The following is a 19,309-nucleotide window of genomic DNA, read 5'->3' as shown; positions in this document are numbered from 1 at the left end:
TTTAGGTTTTTCTTTTTTTTTTTTTTTTTTTCTGAAAATGACCTTTGAGTCTTTCTTCACTTCAATGCCTTTCTTCCTGGTAGCCTTTCTCCTGATACTACACTCAATTTAGGAGATTTTCGAAGTAGAGTTACCCAATTAACACAAGTTGATTGTTAACATAATTCGTCCAAAGTTGTACATATAGTGATCCTTGCATGCTCTTTGGTTGACACTTTTATTATCACCTCTTACGCCTATACTTGCCACTTTCCACCTCATGCAAGACACTTATTTGGCAAAACTTAGGTATCTTGTATGTTGTCCACTTGTACTCTACCGCACATCTTACCTCATATTGCTTAAGTCATCCTTGGACGCATATCCCTTTTTCTATAAGGGTTCTTTAGTAAATTCTTACTGCCAAGAATGCCTAAGACTTTTTTTTCTCGCCTAATCTCCCAAACATCCCTCAATGCCTTCAACAAACCATGCCATCTTGACTAGCATTTGGTTGAATTGCCCCATTGGCCGCATGGCCTATGTCCACATAGCCCACCTCTTTGTTGCATGACATTCCTTATCCACGTTCTAACTTCTTTAGAGTTTCTTGACATTTCCTAGATGCTTAGCTTCCTTGCCTAGCGCATACCCTTGGTCATATAGCCTTGTCTTATAGAGGTTGTCTTGACACCTTTCGGCCATACCACATCTCAACCTTTGGCCACCCAACATGTCTCTTTAGAGGTTCGCTTGACACTTTTGGCCGCCTAGAGTATGCAACATGCCCTAGCTAACACTTAGCCAATTTTCGAACACCCTTTAGGCCTTTCTTTGTTACGATGACACTTTTCTTTTGTCATCTTAAAAATATTAACACATCTTCCATAACACTTCAACTAAACTATTTAATCTTAAACCATCTTTCTCCTAACATCAACCCCTAATGTCCTATTGAGTTATTTAGATGAATTAAGGATTATTGGGTATCGGGTTTACACGCGAGATGTAAGTCTTCCTCCTTGGAATTACGTATAGTAGTGTGCGGAGGGAGAGGAATGTGATGCAGGTCTTCCTCCTCAACCCTAAGGAATTCTTCTTCGCTAACAATGCCCTTTTTATCGGGTAAGGGCTTGTTCGGTCAGGTCGTGAGGTGAAGGATGTTGTTATAATGATGAGGTATTTGGTGGTGAGAGGATAATATTAAAGGTTTTGAGGTGTCTTCTTCTTCTCTGCCATTCCATTCTTCTCCCTTAACTTTATTAAAGGTTTTGAGGTGTCTCTGTTCTTCTTTATTTTGATGGAGTGTTATGGTTTGGTTGAGATTCGCCTGAGAACATGCATAAGGGGTGATTGGAGAAAAGCTAAAAGCTTAGGAACCGTCGGAGGAAGGGCAGATCATTAATTGTATGTTACGCCTTCCTCTGACGTGGTGGCAGCAACGTTGAGAATAGATTTAGGGATTCCCAACGTATCATTAATCGCGTGGGAATATGTTTAGGGATTTCTGACGTTTAACAAATCAGGTCAAGAATAGGGTGCTATTCCCGACGTTTTCGTTGTGCGTCAAGAGTTCTCTGTCTTTTTTAACTCCATTCTTTACATAAAGAAAACATAAAGAGAAAGAAAATGAGAGAGGGAGTGGGAGACCGAGAGGAAGATTGAGAAGAAGAGGGCATTGTCATCTCCATTGCCGTCCCTGTTGTCGTCCTGTCGTCGTCGCCATCGGTAAGTGGTTTAGTTTAGATATTGTTTTGTTTTAGTTAATTAGTTTTAGTATTTAGATTTCAAATTTGTTTTAGGTGTTAGATTTTAGATTTCAAATTAGTTTTAGTATTTAGATTTTGAATTAGTTGTAAGTTTTAGTATTGAAATTTAATTTCAAGTGTTGTTAGAATTTTAAATTAGTTGTAGGTTTTAGAAATTTGAATTTGAAGTGTTGAAGTTGGGATTGAAGTGTTAAAGTTGAGGTTGAAGTGTTGAAGTTGAGTTTGAATTTAAAAATTTCAATTTGAATTTAGGAATTAATTGAAGTTATTTTTTTTAAAAAAATAGAGGATCTCCCGACGCATGGTTCCTAGACATCTCTCGATGCTATATTGACAACATCTTCGACGTTCATACAACGTCGGAAGATGTCTAGAAACTCTCGACGCACAACATTGTGCATCGGGAGAGGAACTCCCGATACATTTTTCCTGACTTGTGTTCCGACGTATATTAGTGCGTCAGAAAAGCCTTTTCTGACGCTTTTTATATATCTCCCAATGATTTTATGCATCGAGAGAGCCCTCATTTCTTGTAGTGTTAGACAAAGAGCTTCAATGTGGTAGAGGGGAAAGGCATGACACCTTTAGGTTTCATCAAAGGGAGGATTGAGGTTCTGATTACGGCGCTAAGGTTAACTGCGCCATCTTCTTCTTAATGCAATAAATCATCATTGTGCACTCTAGTGGGATGGTGTTGTTGTCAACCAGGCAGGCGGTTTCGTTTTCAAGTCTTAGTTCTTAATTCTTAACAACCTTTGAGTATTGATGCTCTACCCCAACCCTCATCCAAAACGATAACTAACACAATGGTTTGGAAGTTTTTGTGAAACATCATCTATACTTTTTCTTTAATGGTCGATGAAAAAAAAGTCAGGAAAATGGTATTTCTGACCATTTTAAGTGTTACCAAAATATCACATTTGGTGTAGTATGGTATTGTTTTGAATATTTTTGTAAAATAGTGGATCAAGAAGTTTTACTAAGATAAAGTTTCATGTTGGACAAGAGGATAGTGGATGGGAATTAAGTTGAATGGTCCACTTTTTTTTAAATCCTTTAAGGTTTTATGAAAACCTTTCACAATACCTTTTCATAATCATTTTGTAAAAATAATATCAAATCATTTAAATATACCAAAAAATTATTTCATTTCAAATAAACCTTTCTATGCTTAAAAAATCATTTCATTTTGTCAAGGATCCCGAATCGTTCTCTACGCTTGGTCTCATTACCTCGCGTTTAGACTACTGTATCAACAGCATCTGAGAACATACAAATTCGTCTTTGTTGCTCATACCGCTAAGCTTTATACGCTCATTTCAATGCATAAGTCAGCTTCTTATTACCATGTAGTTCGTACACTCCATAGTGGCCTTCACTCTTTATGTGCACACAAAAGTTAGCATCATCTCAAAGAAACATAATATTGAAATCATAGTCATCAAATCAAGCTTTAACATTATAAATAATGCTTGAAAACATAACTTTTCATAGAAATCTTTCTGAAACATTCTCATCTGAATTCTTCTTTTGAATCAGTAAAGAGAAATCGTAATAAAGTTTCTTAACATAAATTCTTTTGACTGAAAAGCACTCACCAAACTTTACTAAAGAAGTCCTTCTCACAACCATCTTTTCGTGTGGCTAAACCAACAACACTTTAGCATTTCAACAAAACTCTCATCATCCCCTCCTTAGTTACCTAAATTCTCCTATTTTATAGATCCCTTATACTAACTTAGTCATGCAAATCCTTAATATTTAACCTAGTCATGCTCAAATCCTTAATCTTACATGTTAACCCATGTCAAATCAGATTTGACATTTTCTTTACAAACCTTGCTCCCCACCTAACCCAAACCGTGAATAAATTCAACCACTTAACATTTCTCGTGAATAACCTTATCGCTTGATTATATTTTTATTATAAGAAACGTTCCACATGAACTAACCAACTTTTACTCGCATAAAACTCTTATCACGAACTTAAACTCCAAGGCTTCCTCGTAGACTTCTTCTCCACGAAATGCTTGATTCTTCTCGCGAAGACCACCCAAAACTCCTAGTCTAACACTCAAAACTTTCATTTCTTAACTTACGCAAAGACTTTTTCGCTTCTTATCGCACAACTTCTTTCGCGAACTACACACTTATCGCAAAAAAGTATACTTAACCGTAAAAGATCTTATCACTTAATCTTTCCATGGATTTATTTGAACACCAACTTCTTAATTCTTAGCCGAATTTTACTTCCTTACTCGAATTAGAAATGGGTCGCACAACTTCCTTCGCAAACTACCCACTGAATCGCAATAACGTATACTTAACCATAAATTTTTTTATCGCTTAATCCTTTTCGTGGATTTATTCAAACGCCAAATTCTTAATACCTAGCCAAATTTACTTCATTACTCAAATTAGAAATGGGTCTCACATTTAGAGCCTATCGCTTCTTTAAGATACATGATCTTACTGATTCAGAGAAATTAACCACAGGCGTTATTAGTTTTGATGATCTGGCATTGGATTGGTACCAAGCACAAGAAGAGTTGGAAGTTTTTAAGAATTGGGCTGACCTGAAAGAACGAATGCTTGTACAATTTCGATCAATTCGAGAAGGAACTTTGGTTGGAAGATTTTTCTCAATCAAACAGAAAATGAATGTATTAGAGGAGACTTGATCGATATTTAGATCTAGTAGCATTTCTTCAAACAGTAGTGTTAGAGGAGACTTTGATGATTGGGCTTAGCCCATGAATAAAAATGGAAGTGGAAACTGTGGAACCGATTGGGTTGGCCCAGATGATGAAATTTGCGTTCAAGATTGAGAATAAGGAACTAGTGAGAAAAGAGTGGGTTGAGCAGTGCATTTCATGTAAAACTGCAACTCACCCTATCTATTGTGGAAAACAACAATACAATGATGACTAAGGAAGAAACCAGCAATGGAAAGTCTACTGATGAGAGCTATCACCCTTTGGCCATACCACATCTCAACCTTTGGCCATACCACATCTCAACCTTTGGCCACCCAACATGTCTCTTTAGAGGTTCGCTTGACACTTTTGGCCGCCTAGAGTATGCAACATGCCCTAGCCAACACTTAGCCATATTTCAAACACCCTTTAGGCCTTTCTTTGTTACGATGACACTTTTCTTTTGTCATCTTAAAAATATTAACACATCTTCCATAACACTTCAACTAAACTATTTAATCTTAAACCATCTTTCTCCTAACATCAACCCCTATATGTCCTATTGAGTTCTTTAGATGAATTAAGGATTATTGAGTATCGGGGTTTACACGCGAGATGTAAGTCTTCCTCCTTGGAATTACGTATAGTAGTGTGCGGAGGGAGAGGAATGTGATGCAGGTCTTCCTCCTCAACCCTAAGGAATTTTTCTTCGCTAACAATGCCCTTTTGATCGGGTAAGGGCTTGTTCGGTCAGGTCGTGAGGTGAAGGATGTTGTTATAATGATGGGGGATTTGGTGGTGAGAGGATAATAGACATGCGAGAGGACTTGGGTAAGATTCATGAGGGGGAGGTTCAATTTTTGGATGAGGACTGGAATTGAAGGATTTGGATTTTTGAGGAGGCGATGAGAGAGTTAGGGGTCGGATTGCAAGAGCTTTAGGGTCGATGACCAAGATGTTTATTAATAACATGTGTTTGATACATAATTACAACACTTTGACCAAACAACCAATGCTTAACTATTTTCAAAACGTCTGGTCATCTCGCTGCAAATCCTTCAACCTTCTTCTCTACTTGGCCTAAACACCTCATCTTGGAAGATGAATTTTTGAAAGAATGTCTAAAAGACTAAGGTTTTATGAAATCCTTTTCGCAATACCTTTTCATAAACATCATTTCGCATAAACAACATCAAATAATTTTATCTCGCATAAACCTTTCTTTATCCTTAACATACTCATAACATAACAATTTCACATAAACACACATTAGTTAACATTCATTCCTTTCACCAAGGATTTTGAATCGTTCTCTACACTTTGATGTAGAACATCTCCCTTCTTGATGTTTCTTGAGTTTTATCCTAGAGGAGTGGTTTGAATTACCATTTTTATAGTTTAGGATTAGTTATTTGAATTACCAATTTTGTATCTTGAGTTAGTTATAACTAACTCAACTCCAAGTTAAACTAACTCAACCCTAAGTTAGTTTAACAACTCTCGTAATCTCCAGCCTATAAAAAAGCTTCTCATTTTCATTAATAAGACATAAAAAAAAAAGAGGCATTATACATAAAGATTTCTAGCTTTGCAATTACTGCATCAATTGGTATCAGAGTGTGATCCTAGCTCACTCTTCCCTAAAAAACTTGGATCCTACCACTCTTATCCATGGACGCAGAAGCCTCCTTCAACCAAGGCTTGCAGTTGGTAGAACAAGCTATTGAAGAACTTCGAAAAGGGCAGTCGAATATACAGCAATCGTTAGTAGAATTAACAAACCTTTTTACCCGATTTCATGTCCAACCTTTAGAAGAAGCAATTCATCCCCCAAGAAACCCAATTGCAGCAAACCAAGAAAGACAAGAAAGACCAATAAACCCTGTTGTAAACCAAGAACTACTAAGAAATCAACCTATTCACATCCACAATAATCGATTGTATGGAAACAACGTACTTGGAAATTTCTTAAACGATTCTGACTCTTTCGATGAAGACAACTTGTTGAACATTCATCAAGAACCTCAACAAAGGTTTGGACTTCGACCATACTTTCAAGAAGATCAAGAAATACGTATGAAAGTGGATCTCCCTACCTTCAATGGTCGAATGGACGTGGAGAAGTTTCTTGATTGGATCAAGAACGTAGAAATTTTTTTCGACTATGCCAATACACCCGAACACAAGAAGGTTCGATTAGTTGCTCTCAAACTTCAAGGTGGCGCAAGCGCTTGGTGGGATCAATTACAAAACAATAGACGATTATTCGGTAAACAATCTAAAGATTAGCTGAATATCTTATAAAAAGATGTTGCCGTAGGCTTAGTGGTGACATGTGAGAAAGTAAGCTGTATCTTTTATGACTCTTAAACGTTGAAGTCAATCAATGAGTTCCAAATGCAATATTGGAAGTTTTCTTAAATATTTTGATGCTTTTGCATGTTGTGAAAGAACTTGGTTAGATGTGAGAAAGGGGTTTGTGAGATTAGTTACTTATTATTCCCTTTTTCACTGTCATTGCTACTCCGTAGACATGCTATGGGCTCGTGTTTCTATAGAATATAATTCAGATGCTCTTTCTCTAGAATATAATTTATGTGCTTTCTCTACAAATTTGAAGTAATTTCTACTGCTTTTGCTAATATTCTCTAAAGCTTATTCAAATTGTAGTTGTTTAATGACTGTTCAGATTTAAAATATATTATAGAGTTAAATTTAACACAGTTAATCAGCTTAAGCATTTGACTCTGGTGTTCTTAAGATATAAATTCAAATCCCTATAATTTTATCATGTTGATCTTTTCAATCTTCTCACATACCGTCTTCATTTCATAATCTTGCCTACTAGCTGTGTATCATCAATGAAATTACCATAGGAGTCCACATGTGGTAATTATGGATCTAGCACGATATACTGCGTATCATGTTGTTGGAGATCAGTTTAAATGATTAACCAGTCTATTGGTGGTTTGAGTCTTTTCTTTTGAATCTATAGGTTGTTCAATGGTCTAATATTAACTGTGTTTAGATTTATGGTAATTTTCATTCTTTTACAGCCTTAATAACCAAGAAAAGGTGTGCTTTGATAATCTTTTCTTTCTCTTCAGCATGTTGGTAATGTAGAAAGATTACATGTATACTATGCCCATGGACTAGATAGCCCAACCTTTGTTCGCCGGTGTTATTGGCTCCTAGATAAGTATGTTATGGTTGAAAGAAAATTGTTAAATTGCTTGCTACCAGTTGTTTCAGTGGGGTCTATCCCCATCATGCCACAAGCAAAGAAAAATGAAATTAGACAGTGGCAGTATATCGTGTTCTACTTATATAATTTATGACTTTCTTCTGCTTTTTGTTCAGGACCTTTGAACACATTGTCCTTGTTCATTACCGTGAAACACAAGAGGTTAGGTTCAACACAATGCATCTGCAGTTACTAAAATATTATCTTGAGACAAACTTTTATCATTTGGACTACTACATCTATTTAAGATTTGCTGATTTTTCCTCCATGGTTGCAATATTAGAACTTCATCCAAAATAATGTTGTCATGTGTGTCTTTAAATTTTTACTGGCAGTCTGGCACCATATAGATCTAGTAGTTGTGCATGCATGTCTTCCTCTCTATCCTCCATTGAAAAACTCGATAATTATCTATTTGTGTTTTATTTTGATGATTTAATCCAACATTTATTATGGATAAAGTCAGCCATAAAATACATATGTTTACTACTGCTCTTTGTACATTTTAAATACTAGATTTCTTGATGATTGTTGTCTTTAAGTTGCTCTTAATGTTGTTGCATATCGAGAAATGCACTGTAATTTCTGTACCAATTTTATCACTGCTTTTAACTAAATCTTCAAAAATCAAGGCACCACCTGGATGTAGAGTGCTATATGGTGATTCAAGTGTTGAGAGTTCTCTTTCTTCTGCTATCCATAAATTTATGGAATGGAAAGGCAATGATCATGACACTATTTTTTGTCAGATAAACACAGGTTTCATATGCTTCAACTCTGTGGTGCTTCACACAGCACACGGATAAAACTTCCAAACATTCTGCACCCAATATTACCATAATGCATTTGGACACTTCATTAACAACTTCTTACAATTAGCCTTTCTATATTGAAAATAATTCGTTGTCTTAACTTCATGTTGCTGCTAGTTTCAAAATTTTGCATCCACATCGTTGAACTCAAATTCTGGTTCTGTCTCTAACCCATCAACTCCGTGGCTTTTATCGGAGGAACTTGATTCCAAGGCTACTCATGTTTATTCTCTTGGTGAAAATGAATTGTTAGGTGATACTGGCCGAACCTGTCAAAAATAAATGAGTCATAGTTTGTTTGATCATTCATTTTCTAATCTTTCTTCTTTATATTTAATTAGTTGTTTAATTTCTTAAAAAAGAATTCTGGTTTATTTATAGTATATTTGGTAGTATGCATGCCTCAGCTCCTTTAATGCATGTCTCTTACAGTATATTTGGTAGTCTTTTATAATGTTACACCCTTTTTTTTAATTCCTAAAACCTTTTAACTTTCCAAATTTTCATTCATTCTTTTAGAAAATTATTTTCATTATTTTTTTATGGTTACAAAACCATCCATTAACTACATTAATTAGACAATTCACTCCAATAATAAATAAATAACTTTTTTGGATCTAAGGTCTTTTCTCATTCTACAAATTTAATTTACTATATAAAGGTTATTATGCTAATTGAAAAATATATTTCTCTCAAGTATGCAATGACAGAAAATTAGGTTATAAATATAAAAAAAATATATTTTTAGGTATTATAATTTTTTTAAAAAAATTATATTTTAAATTTTTAATAAAACCTTGCATTTGGGGATTCACATGTTGTTACTTGTCGAACCAAAAAAGATAAATTCGTGGTGAAAACTCTTTAAAAGCCCAATTCGTGGAAGGAAAAATTGAAGTGTGGCGTTGAGTTATTTTGTTGTTGAAGAAGATCAGTAAAAAACCCACAGCATTAAAACTTCTTTTTGTTTCTTTAAGTATATTTTAGATTGCAACGTATTTTCTATTTGGGTTTAGTTAGGGTTTCTCTTGTTTATTCCAAGATATGCATGGATAGTTCATGTTCGACTATTTGGAAAGAGGGATTTATGTAGCACGGGTATTATATTCTGGTTTTGGAAGTGTCGAGATAAATTAAGGACTTTTTTAATCTTCTTCAAACAAACCTATACGAAGGCGAAGAATAATTTGTGCTTGTATTTTAGTCGGAATAAGAAGAAACATGAAGAGAATGCCCACGAGGAAAATGACCATGAGAAAAAGTTGTGTATTCCTCCATCCATAACTGAGCTCTCTAATGTGTATTCCTCCCTCCATAACTGGCTTACTTTGGACTGTTTGGATAGAAAGAAGAATCCTTCGAAGCCCTAGACTTGTCTCTACCGCATTCGAAAATGCCAAGTTCTCTCTGAGGATCTCTAACTTCTGCCGTGTTCACCGTCCGTCCGTCCGCGTTCACCACGTCTGCGTTCACCGCGTTCACCACGTCCGAGTTTATCTAATATATTTTTCCAAATCTTAAAGAAGAACTTTTGATTTCATTGGAGTTTATCATTAGAGGCATTACTATATTGGCTGCCTCTCAGTGGGCGATAGGTTTTCCAATGGTCATTTGAGACTGGTTGATAATAGCAAAAGTTAGAGCTTGAGAAGAAGGAGCGAAGAAAGTAGTGAAGACAAAAGAAGAAAGAAAGCTGAGTGAAAAACGAAAATTGACAAGGTAGAGATGTGACATGAAAATGATGATGAGAAGTGAAGGAGGCACGACACAATACTGGTACACAATAACAAAGCCTTGATAATTAAAAAAAGGATGGTGCCAAGAAAATTTAAATACAAAAAAAATGAAGGTTCTTGCAAGTGTATTGAGTGAATGGGAGAAAGAAAGGATAAAAAAGGTAGAAAGAGAGAAAGAGAAGTCAAGGGTAGAGATACATAGCTTTGTATATAGAAACTTTATGTTTATACTCCATTATACGTTGTGGAGAATATAACATCCTGATATGTTTGATTCAATTTGAATGATGCAATTATTTATTTTTCTGCAATAATTCTACTTCTAGAACCTAAATTTTGAAAGCCTACTAATTTTTCAGAATTAATTCGAGACCCCACTTTTGCTCCCCTTCCTACCTACGGTTACTTTTTGCTTAAACTTTAAAAGTTGTTTGAAAATTTTTGCTGAAACTTGTAAAATTTGTTTGAAGTTCGTATATCTCTCACATATTGCAAGGTTTCTTAATTATTTTATTGAATTTCCTACATAAATGCATTCAAACATGAGTTGACATAAATGCATTTTGCTATCAAGAGAGTATACCATACATGCATGTGTAGGACTTTTATCCCTTATATTTTATAATTTGTCTTACTACTGTTATTGACTGATATACCAATATACATGTGTAAAGTATTGATCATATAATTAATATTAAATTTATTACATTCACTCATCAATTTAAGTTTTTTAGTCAATGTATGTTCATGATGTACCATGGTCATATCATAATAGAATAGATCCAAGATTATATATGTTCAAACCAACTGGTGATTTAATTATCAAAGATATTATGATTTTGTCCAGTTTTTTTTTCAGTCACTACTAGAAAAATGGATTTTAATCAAGACATTGTGTCGTTGAAAATAAAAGAAAAAAGAGGTGGGATGAGGTACATTGTGTTGTTGAAAATAAAAATATGGATTATTTCTTAAAACAATCATATTGACACAATTTAATTTATTTCAAAACAATTTTTGCGTCATTAATTAACAATTTTTTTGTCATTAAAAAAATTTTCAAATGAAAAAACCTCAAATTTCAAAAAAGTTCGAAGTGGGCTACCGAGTCGTTATGAAGAACCCTTGCCCTCCAATTTTTTGCCACTTGCCGTCGTCGATTCCACACTCCAACCACTGTTGTCGTTGCTCCACACAACAAGCCTTCGCCGTCAAACCCACCAATCTAGCCACTTTCGTCGAATAAATTTATTTAGAAATATAAGTTTTAATGACACTTGAAATCAAGAAAAAGGGATATGAGGGAATAAAATGTGTCGTTAAAAATAAAAATACAAAATTTTTTGTGACACAAATTGAGTTTTCTTGACAAAATTTTCGCATTGTAAATAATGGCATAAATTATGTGTCATTAAAAATTACCCTAATAAAAAATCAATGTTTTCCTTCAATCATACGCTTTTTGATTTAAAACAAATAATTCGAAGCTTTCATCCCACTTGTGAACAATGACCGAAAAAAACCTTACTTCATCCCACATCGTCACTGTCTTTAGCTCTCTCGCAAATGCTCTCTGGCGACGTTCCCCCCTCTCTCGCAAATACTCTTCACGACTTTTCTCTCTCTCAAAATTAAGCTCTTCGCCCACCGTTTGAAGGAACTCACCAAATTTGCAAGTAATTGAAGAATTTGTGGTCCATGAGATCGATTAAGTCCATTTATGAGTTAGTTTGATTAGATTATGTCACATATACATGTATTACAATTAAGGGACACTTGCGAAAATGGCAAAATAAGTTATAATAATTAAGTCCATAGAACACATACTTTATTATTTGAGAAAGTGACAAAAACAAAGACCAACTGTAACGACCCAACTTTTCTAGGTAAGTCGAGGTCGTTAATTTTTGACAAAAGACTTTGGTTGATACAAAATGAAATGTAAGCCAATTGAAAAACAACTTTAAGTCAGGCCTGATTTTCAAATATTCCAAAAACTTAAAAAAAGTACTATTTACAAATAAAAGTTTGTAAGCTAAGTTTCAATACAACGTCTTAAACCTAAAAAAAACAATAAGCGGAAGCAAAATAACACATTTCCTATGGCAATCACACTTCCTTCCTGCCCCTCGCCGGTTTGCCGCCTTTATTACCTTTGCCTGAAAATTAAACATAAGAAGGGTGAGTATAAAAATACCCAGTAAGAGACCCTCTACTGGTCCCGTCAGGGGAAAAATAAATTGTTAACATTCTATTGGGACACCCTGTACAGTCGCAGTCTTGTGATCCCGTAGGATGCACATTTCAGTCTAACGCCCGAGGGACGTACATTTCAGTGTAGTGTTCTGCAGAAACACATATCAGTCTAATGCTCCCGAAGGTGCAGAATAATTGGTGATCCCGTGGGACACCTACAAGGCACACATCCCAATAAAAGCTAACAATTTTTCCCCTCAATCCATTCGTACCATCTTTCAGTTACTTCAAAATATAAAGTTCTTTCACTCAACGTTCTAACAGTCAACTTATCTCACTTTAGCCCAATGTCTGTCAGTAACATACTAATACGTCAGTCAATCAAACTATATAGTCATAACGCCTCTCAGTTCACCAGCACACAGTCATACTTTAGTATAACGTACACCCAGTCTAAACGACAATCACAAGTTCACATCCGCATCTCATACAAACACAATCTACAATTGTCGTCCTGTCTACATCCACACACATATATATATATTCCAAGACAATCACAATATGCATTCAACATCAAGTCTACTTCAATCCATGTGTATATATATATTTTCAGTCATCCACAGTATACATTCAACACCGAACCTACATTCATACGTATATATATATTGTCTCAACACATTTACTCAATCAGAGGTGACTAACATTACAATTTAAAAGCATAGGTGAGTCCAGTAGAAAATAAAATCCCTTACCTCACTTTTATGCAAGTTGTTCAATCTACTAAATCCAATGAATCAAATCCTAAACATAATCAATCATAAAATCAACATCTTTCTAAATAGTTTCAACCATTCAAATTACCCAATATGTAAATTCCACAACTTATCCAAGAAGTGGAAAATCAAGTCCACTTCAACCTTTTGGAAAATCAAGGATTCGCTCACTGAATCAAGATGTACCTTCAAGAATTAAGCATTTCGCCAACAATTAAATCCAATGGCAGCATTCAACAAAAACCAAGAAACCAACAAAAACCATAACTTGTTCTTACCCAAATATGAGCCCAATGGTTCACGGCGAGGCAAAAATGACAATCAAGAACGAATCAAGCGGCTGTAAATAGAGCAACACTGAATGCGACTCAACTGGAAAAGAAAATCGGCTTCAAATCGTAACTCCGTCTTACAACGAGCACAAGAACGTCGACTTGATAGGGGACACGTAATTTAGGAAGAGATCGACTGGGATCCGTGTATGACTTCACGAGATGTATGCGTCGACGGCTTCACGAAGGTGAAGACAGACGCGGTCGGAGAGTCACGTGGCAGTGCAGAAAACGGAGGAGAAAGGAACGGGCGGCGGCTGGGCTTGGCTTCGACGGAGACAGAGATTGCGCAGCAGGGCTTCACGAATGGAGAGGAAAGCAATGGGCACGGCGACGCAGATCTGGACGACTGCTGCAAGGTGACGCGTACGACACTTAACGAACCGGCCGACGGTTGCAGCGACGGATCTGGGTTATGGCGAATTGCAAGGGTGAAGCACAAGCGACGGCGCGACGGTTTCGATCCGAAGGAGAAAAGGAAGACGACCGGAAAGAAGAAGAAGAAACGACCGGCAGCTTGTGTGGCCGACTGGGTGAACGGAGAAGAGAGGGATGTGCGGATGCTAGGGTACGGGAAGGAGAAAGGGATGGAGGACGCACGGGAGGAAGAAGGAAGGAAAAATTTTCTTTTTTCTTTTCTTTTATTTAAATAATAAAAATAAAACTAAAATATAAATAAATATATATATAATAAAATTTCTTTTTCTTTTCTTTTATTTAAACTAAATAATAAAACTAAATATATAAATAAATATATATATAATTGTATTATCACATTTTCAAATCTTCTTTCCCCCCTTCAACATATTTTCTTCAAAACAATAAATCTGGTACAAATCGAAAAAATCTCTTAAAATAAAATACCTTCGAGTTTGGGGCGTTACATTCTTTCCTCCTTAAGGCGAAAGTTCTAATCCTGAAATAACGCTGGATAACGAGTCCTCATCTCTTCTTCTCGCTCCCATGTCGCCTCTTCAATTCGATGATTCCGCCACAAAACCTTTACTAATGGAATGCTTCTATTACGAAGCATCTTTACCTCTCTAGCCAGAATCTCCACAGGTTGTTCTACATAGCTCAAATGCTCATCAATCTCCAAGGGTTCATAGTCCACGACATGAGATGTATCGGCCACATACTTCCTCAACAACATCGAAACATGGAAAACATTATGGACTGCAGAGAGTGATGGTGGTAATGCCAAGCGATACGCCACAACACCAACCCTCTCTAAGATCTCAAATGGTCCAACAAAACGAGGACTTAACTTCCCTTTCTTCTCAAAACGCATAACACCCTTCATAGGTGCTACCTTCAAGAATACCTTTTCTCCCACATCAAACTTAAGGTCTTTTCGCCGTACATCTGCATAACTCTTTTGTCTACTCTGCGCTGTTTGCATACGTGCTCTAATCTTTTGAATAGCCTCATTAGTAGACCGAACTAATTTAGGTCCCATCAACCTCTGTTCACCAACCTCACTCCAACAAATAGGGGTTCTACAACATTTACCATACAAAGCCTCAAATGGTGTCATACCGATGGTAGCCTGGAAACTGTTGTTATAAGCAAACTCCATCAAATGTAGATGAGAGTCCCAACTACCTGGAAACTCTTAGAACACAAGCTCGTAGCATATCCTCTAAAACTTGGTTCAAACGTTCAGTTTGACCATCAGTCTGTGGATGAAAGGCTGTACTGAAATCTAATCTCGTACCCATAGCAGTCTGAAGTCCCTTCCAAAACTTGGAAGTAAACCGTGCATCCCTGTCAGAAACAATCGATACAGGCACTCCATGCAGTCTCACAACCTCAGTTAAATACAACTGTGCCCACTTACTAGTAGTATAAGTGGATTTCCCTGGTACAAAATGTGCCGATTTCGTAAGCCTGTCTACACAACCAAAAATCACTGTGAAACCCTTCAGGGTCTTAGGCAGCCCTGAAATAAAATCCATCGACACATTCTCCCACTTCCACTCTGGCACACTTAAAGGTTGTAACAAACCTGCTGGTTTCTGTCTAGGTGCCTTAACCTGCTGACATACTAGACACTTACTAACGAATTCCGCCACTTCCCTTTTCATATTCCGCCACCAATAAAATCGTTTTAGATCCTGATACATTTTCGTACTACCAGGATGCATGGAAAATGAAGAATTATGGGCTTCATCTAGTAAGTCAATCTTAGCTGCACTGTTCGCTGGCACACACAAACGTCTCTCAAACATCAATCCACCATCAGAGGATATGGAGAACTCATCAGTCTGCTCTGTTCCAACAAGGCGACGTCTCTTCCATCAAATAAGGATCATTACTCTGAGCATCAACAATCTTTCTGCCTCAGAGTCAGTTGCCACCGTTAATTGAGCTAACTGTGAGGTGACTCTCCCCACAGATACTACAATCTCAGCTCTCTCCAAGTCTCGATGTAATGGTACCTGTTTAGTAATGAGTGCTGCCGAATGTGATACTTTTCTACTAAGAGCATCAGCCACCACATTCGCCTTACCAGGATGGTACAATATCTCACAGTCATAATCCTTTACCAACTCGAGCCACCTTCGCTGTCTCATATTCAACTCCTTCTGAGTGAAGAAGTACTTCAGGTCTCTTATGGTCAGTAAAGATTTGTATCTTTTCACCGTACAAATAATGTCTCCATATCTTCAATGCAAAAACCACTGCTGCCAACTCCAAATCATGTGTGGGGTAGTTCTGCTCGTGACTCTTCAACTGACGAGAGGCATAAGCAACCACCTTACCTTTCTGCATCAAAACACAACCCAGTCCTTTCTTGGAAGCATCACTGTAAATCACAAAACTTCCGGATCCATCTGGTACTGTAAGGACCGGTGCAGTAACTAACCTTTGCTTAAGGTTCTGAAAACTATCCTCGCAAGCTGGACTCCAAACAAACGGAGTTCCCTTCCTTGTCAACTGAGTCAAGGGAGTAGCCAAACGTGAAAAATCCTCCACAAACCTCCGGTAGTACCCTGCTAAACCCAGAAAACTACGAACCTCACTAACTGTAGAGGGTCGAGACCAACTGGTAACCGCTTCTATCTTTGCAGGGTCTACAGAAACTCCCTCACTGGAAACCACATGACCAAGAAAAGCCACCTGCTTCAACCAAAATTCGCACTTAGAGAATTTAGCATAAAGTTTATTGACTCGAAGAGTCTCTAACACTTTATGTAAGTGTTCCTCATGTTCGGCCTCAGTCTTTGAATAAACCAAAATATCATCAATGAAGACTATCACAAAAGTGTCTAAGAAATCCTTAAACACCCTGTTCATCAAATCCATAAATACTGCAGGTGCATTAGTCAAACCAAAAGACATTACTATGAATTCATAATGTCCGTACCTCGAACGAAAAGCAGTCTTAGGAATATCACGGTCTCTAATCCTCAACTGGTGATAACCTGACCGTAAGTCAATCTTAGAGAACACCGTGGCTCCCTGTAACTGATCGAACAAATCATCGATTCTAGGTAAAGGATATCTGTTCTTGATTGTTACTTTATTCAACTCTCTATAGTCAATGCAAAGACGCATCGACCCATCCTTCTTCTTCACAAACAATTACTGGTGCACCCCAAGGCGACACACTAGGTCGAATAAAGCCTTTGTCAAGCAACTCCTGTAACTGTACCTTCAGTTATTTCAACTCGACAGGAGCCATCCTATAAGGGGCTCTAGAAATGGGAGTAGTGTCTGGCTCCAACTCAATGGCAAAATCAATCTCTCTATGTGGCGGTAGTCCTGGAAGATCTTCTGGAAACACATCTGGGTATTCTCTTACCACAGGTTCTGAAGTTAAGGAAGTCTCATCTTCCCTAGTATCCACCACACTTGCCAAAATACTCCAGGTACCCTGGTTGAGCAGTTTACTAGCTTTCATAGCTGAGATTACTTTAGGCAGTACTACTGTTCCTACCCCCTTGAATTTAAAGCTAGATTCGGTAGGGGGACTGAACACAACCTCTTTACGAGAGCAATCAATACTAGCATGATTAGTAGCTAGCCAATCCATACCTAAAATTACATCAAAGTCACGCATATCTAATACCAACAAGGTTACGTCCAGCACACGACCAGCTATCTCAATTTCACATGCTTTAGTCTTTTCCTTAGACAACATAATTTCTCCAGACGGTGTAGACACTGACAAAACATAATCTAAGGGTTCCATCTCTAAGCATGCATGCGTCACAAAAAGCGATGAAATAAATGAATGAGAAGACCCCGAGTCAAACAAGGTTAAGGCAAAATGCCCTAACACTGGTAATGTACCTGTCATCACTGTGCAGGCCTTCTGTGCTTATGATCTATTAGTGGCAAAGATTGTACCCCGCTGTGGAGGTTTCGCTCCCTGACTGCTCTGTCCAGCCCCAGTAGATCTTAAGGGACATCGATCAGCCATGTGTCCCTCTTGCTTGCACTTATAACAGACTCTCGTTCCCATCAAACAACGACCCAGGTGGTGTTTCCCACACGTATTGCATAGTGGCTTCTCTCGAGTAGTGTCTCCTGCCCCACCAGAACTCTGCTGGAAACTGCAAAAAGGATTGCCTGATCTCAAGTTCCTCTAAGGAATTCCCACAGTTCTCTGCTCTGCTTTCCTCTTTTGACCAGACGACGATCCCTTATCAAAACTCCTTGCCCGAATTTCATCCTTCCCAATGCTCATATCCATTGCCAGGCGCAGCGCTTCAGCCTGGGTAGTGGGCTTTAGTGCTCGCACAAAGCCTCTAATCTCATCTCTCAATCCTTTGACGAACCTATCAGCTTTAGCCTGCTCATTACCAACAAGTTCAGGGGCAAAACGCGACAGCATATCAAACTCCTGGTCGTACTCCTCGACTGTCATATGTCCTTGCTTCAATTCCAAGAATTCCTGGCTTTTGGCGTCTCTAAGGTTAGCCGAGAAAAACTTGGTATAGAAGCAGTCTTTAAACTGATCCCAGGTAATCTGTCTCACATCTCCACCTAGCATACGCATCGTAGTTCTCCACCAGATAATACCTCTGTCCCTCAGAAGAAAAGCAGCACACTGAACTCTATGCTTCTCTGGACATCTCATGTAATTAAATATGATTTCCACAGAGGACAACCCCAACTCAGCTTTAGTAGGATCCTCTAGTGACCCATCAAACGTCTGAGGGTCATATTTCCTAAAGTCCCTCAAATGTTTCGCCTCAGCAGAAAGTTGGTTCGGTAATGTCTACGGCTGTTGTGCAGCCAATCCTTGCGCAGGAGGGGCTGCTGGTGCAGGTGGAGCTGCTGCTACAGGGGGAACCACAGGTGCAAGTGGAACTGCAGGTGCCTGCTGGTTCTGAGCTATAGCCGTCATAAGCTCCGTGAACCTCTGCTCCATGTGAGCAGACAGTGCAGCAAACTCAACATGAGTCACGGGTGCAGTAGGAATTCGCTATTCAGCTTGACCCTCAGTAGGTTGATTACGACCTGCTCCTCTACCCCGGCCTCTACGACCTCCTCTACGTACACCTCTCTTTGGCGGCATAATTCCTATTATCCACCAACAACACTCTTTAAAAAGTCTTAATCATAAGCATAAGCAAGTCTTTATCGTCATGCAATCTAGTTTAATTTAGGCAAAGTCATGCAAATAAACCATACATATAAGCATAAAGCATACCTGACGAGAGACGAAGGGTCGCGTTAGGCAAAGGGACATAAAACATAGACTTACATCGTAAGTAAGTCTACAGAACCTAAAACTTAGGCTCTGATACCAACTGTAAC

The 19,309-nt window shown here is 37.7% G+C and overlaps 1 protein-coding gene and 1 long non-coding RNA gene across 2 annotated transcripts; both read right to left on the bottom strand.

The window, feature by feature from the left end:
* Positions 1-13,333: 13,333 nt before the first annotated feature.
* On the bottom strand, positions 13,334-14,145 carry LOC116405553. Its single transcript, XR_004218670.1, has 2 exons — positions 13,484-14,145; positions 13,334-13,391 (listed from the first exon to the last, which is right to left on the bottom strand). It is a non-coding gene; the product is annotated as an uncharacterized LOC116405553 (long non-coding RNA).
* A 3,399-nt stretch (positions 14,146-17,544) lies between these two features.
* On the bottom strand, positions 17,545-18,604 carry LOC116405550. The gene has a single exon (XM_031889507.1). It carries the CDS (start codon positions 18,543-18,545, stop codon positions 18,132-18,134), a length of 414 nt encoding a protein of 137 aa, XP_031745367.1. The 5' UTR covers positions 18,546-18,604; the 3' UTR covers positions 17,545-18,131.
* Between the last annotated feature and the right edge of the window lie 705 nt (positions 18,605-19,309).

The sequence above is a fragment of the Cucumis sativus genome, unplaced genomic scaffold, assembly GCF_000004075.3.
Source record: "Cucumis sativus cultivar 9930 unplaced genomic scaffold, Cucumber_9930_V3 scaffold117, whole genome shotgun sequence".
In the NCBI taxonomy this organism is placed as follows: domain Eukaryota; kingdom Viridiplantae; phylum Streptophyta; class Magnoliopsida; order Cucurbitales; family Cucurbitaceae; genus Cucumis; species Cucumis sativus.
The sequence above is the reverse complement of the archived record's forward strand: the minus strand, read 5'-3'. Positions and strand labels throughout refer to the sequence as shown.

Bases quoted from the DNA above. Each gene is read 5' to 3' on its own strand.
- LOC116405550 (XM_031889507.1), bottom strand. From the start codon at position 18,545: ATGCGTATGCTAGGTGGAGATGTGAGACAGATTACCTGGGATCAGTTT.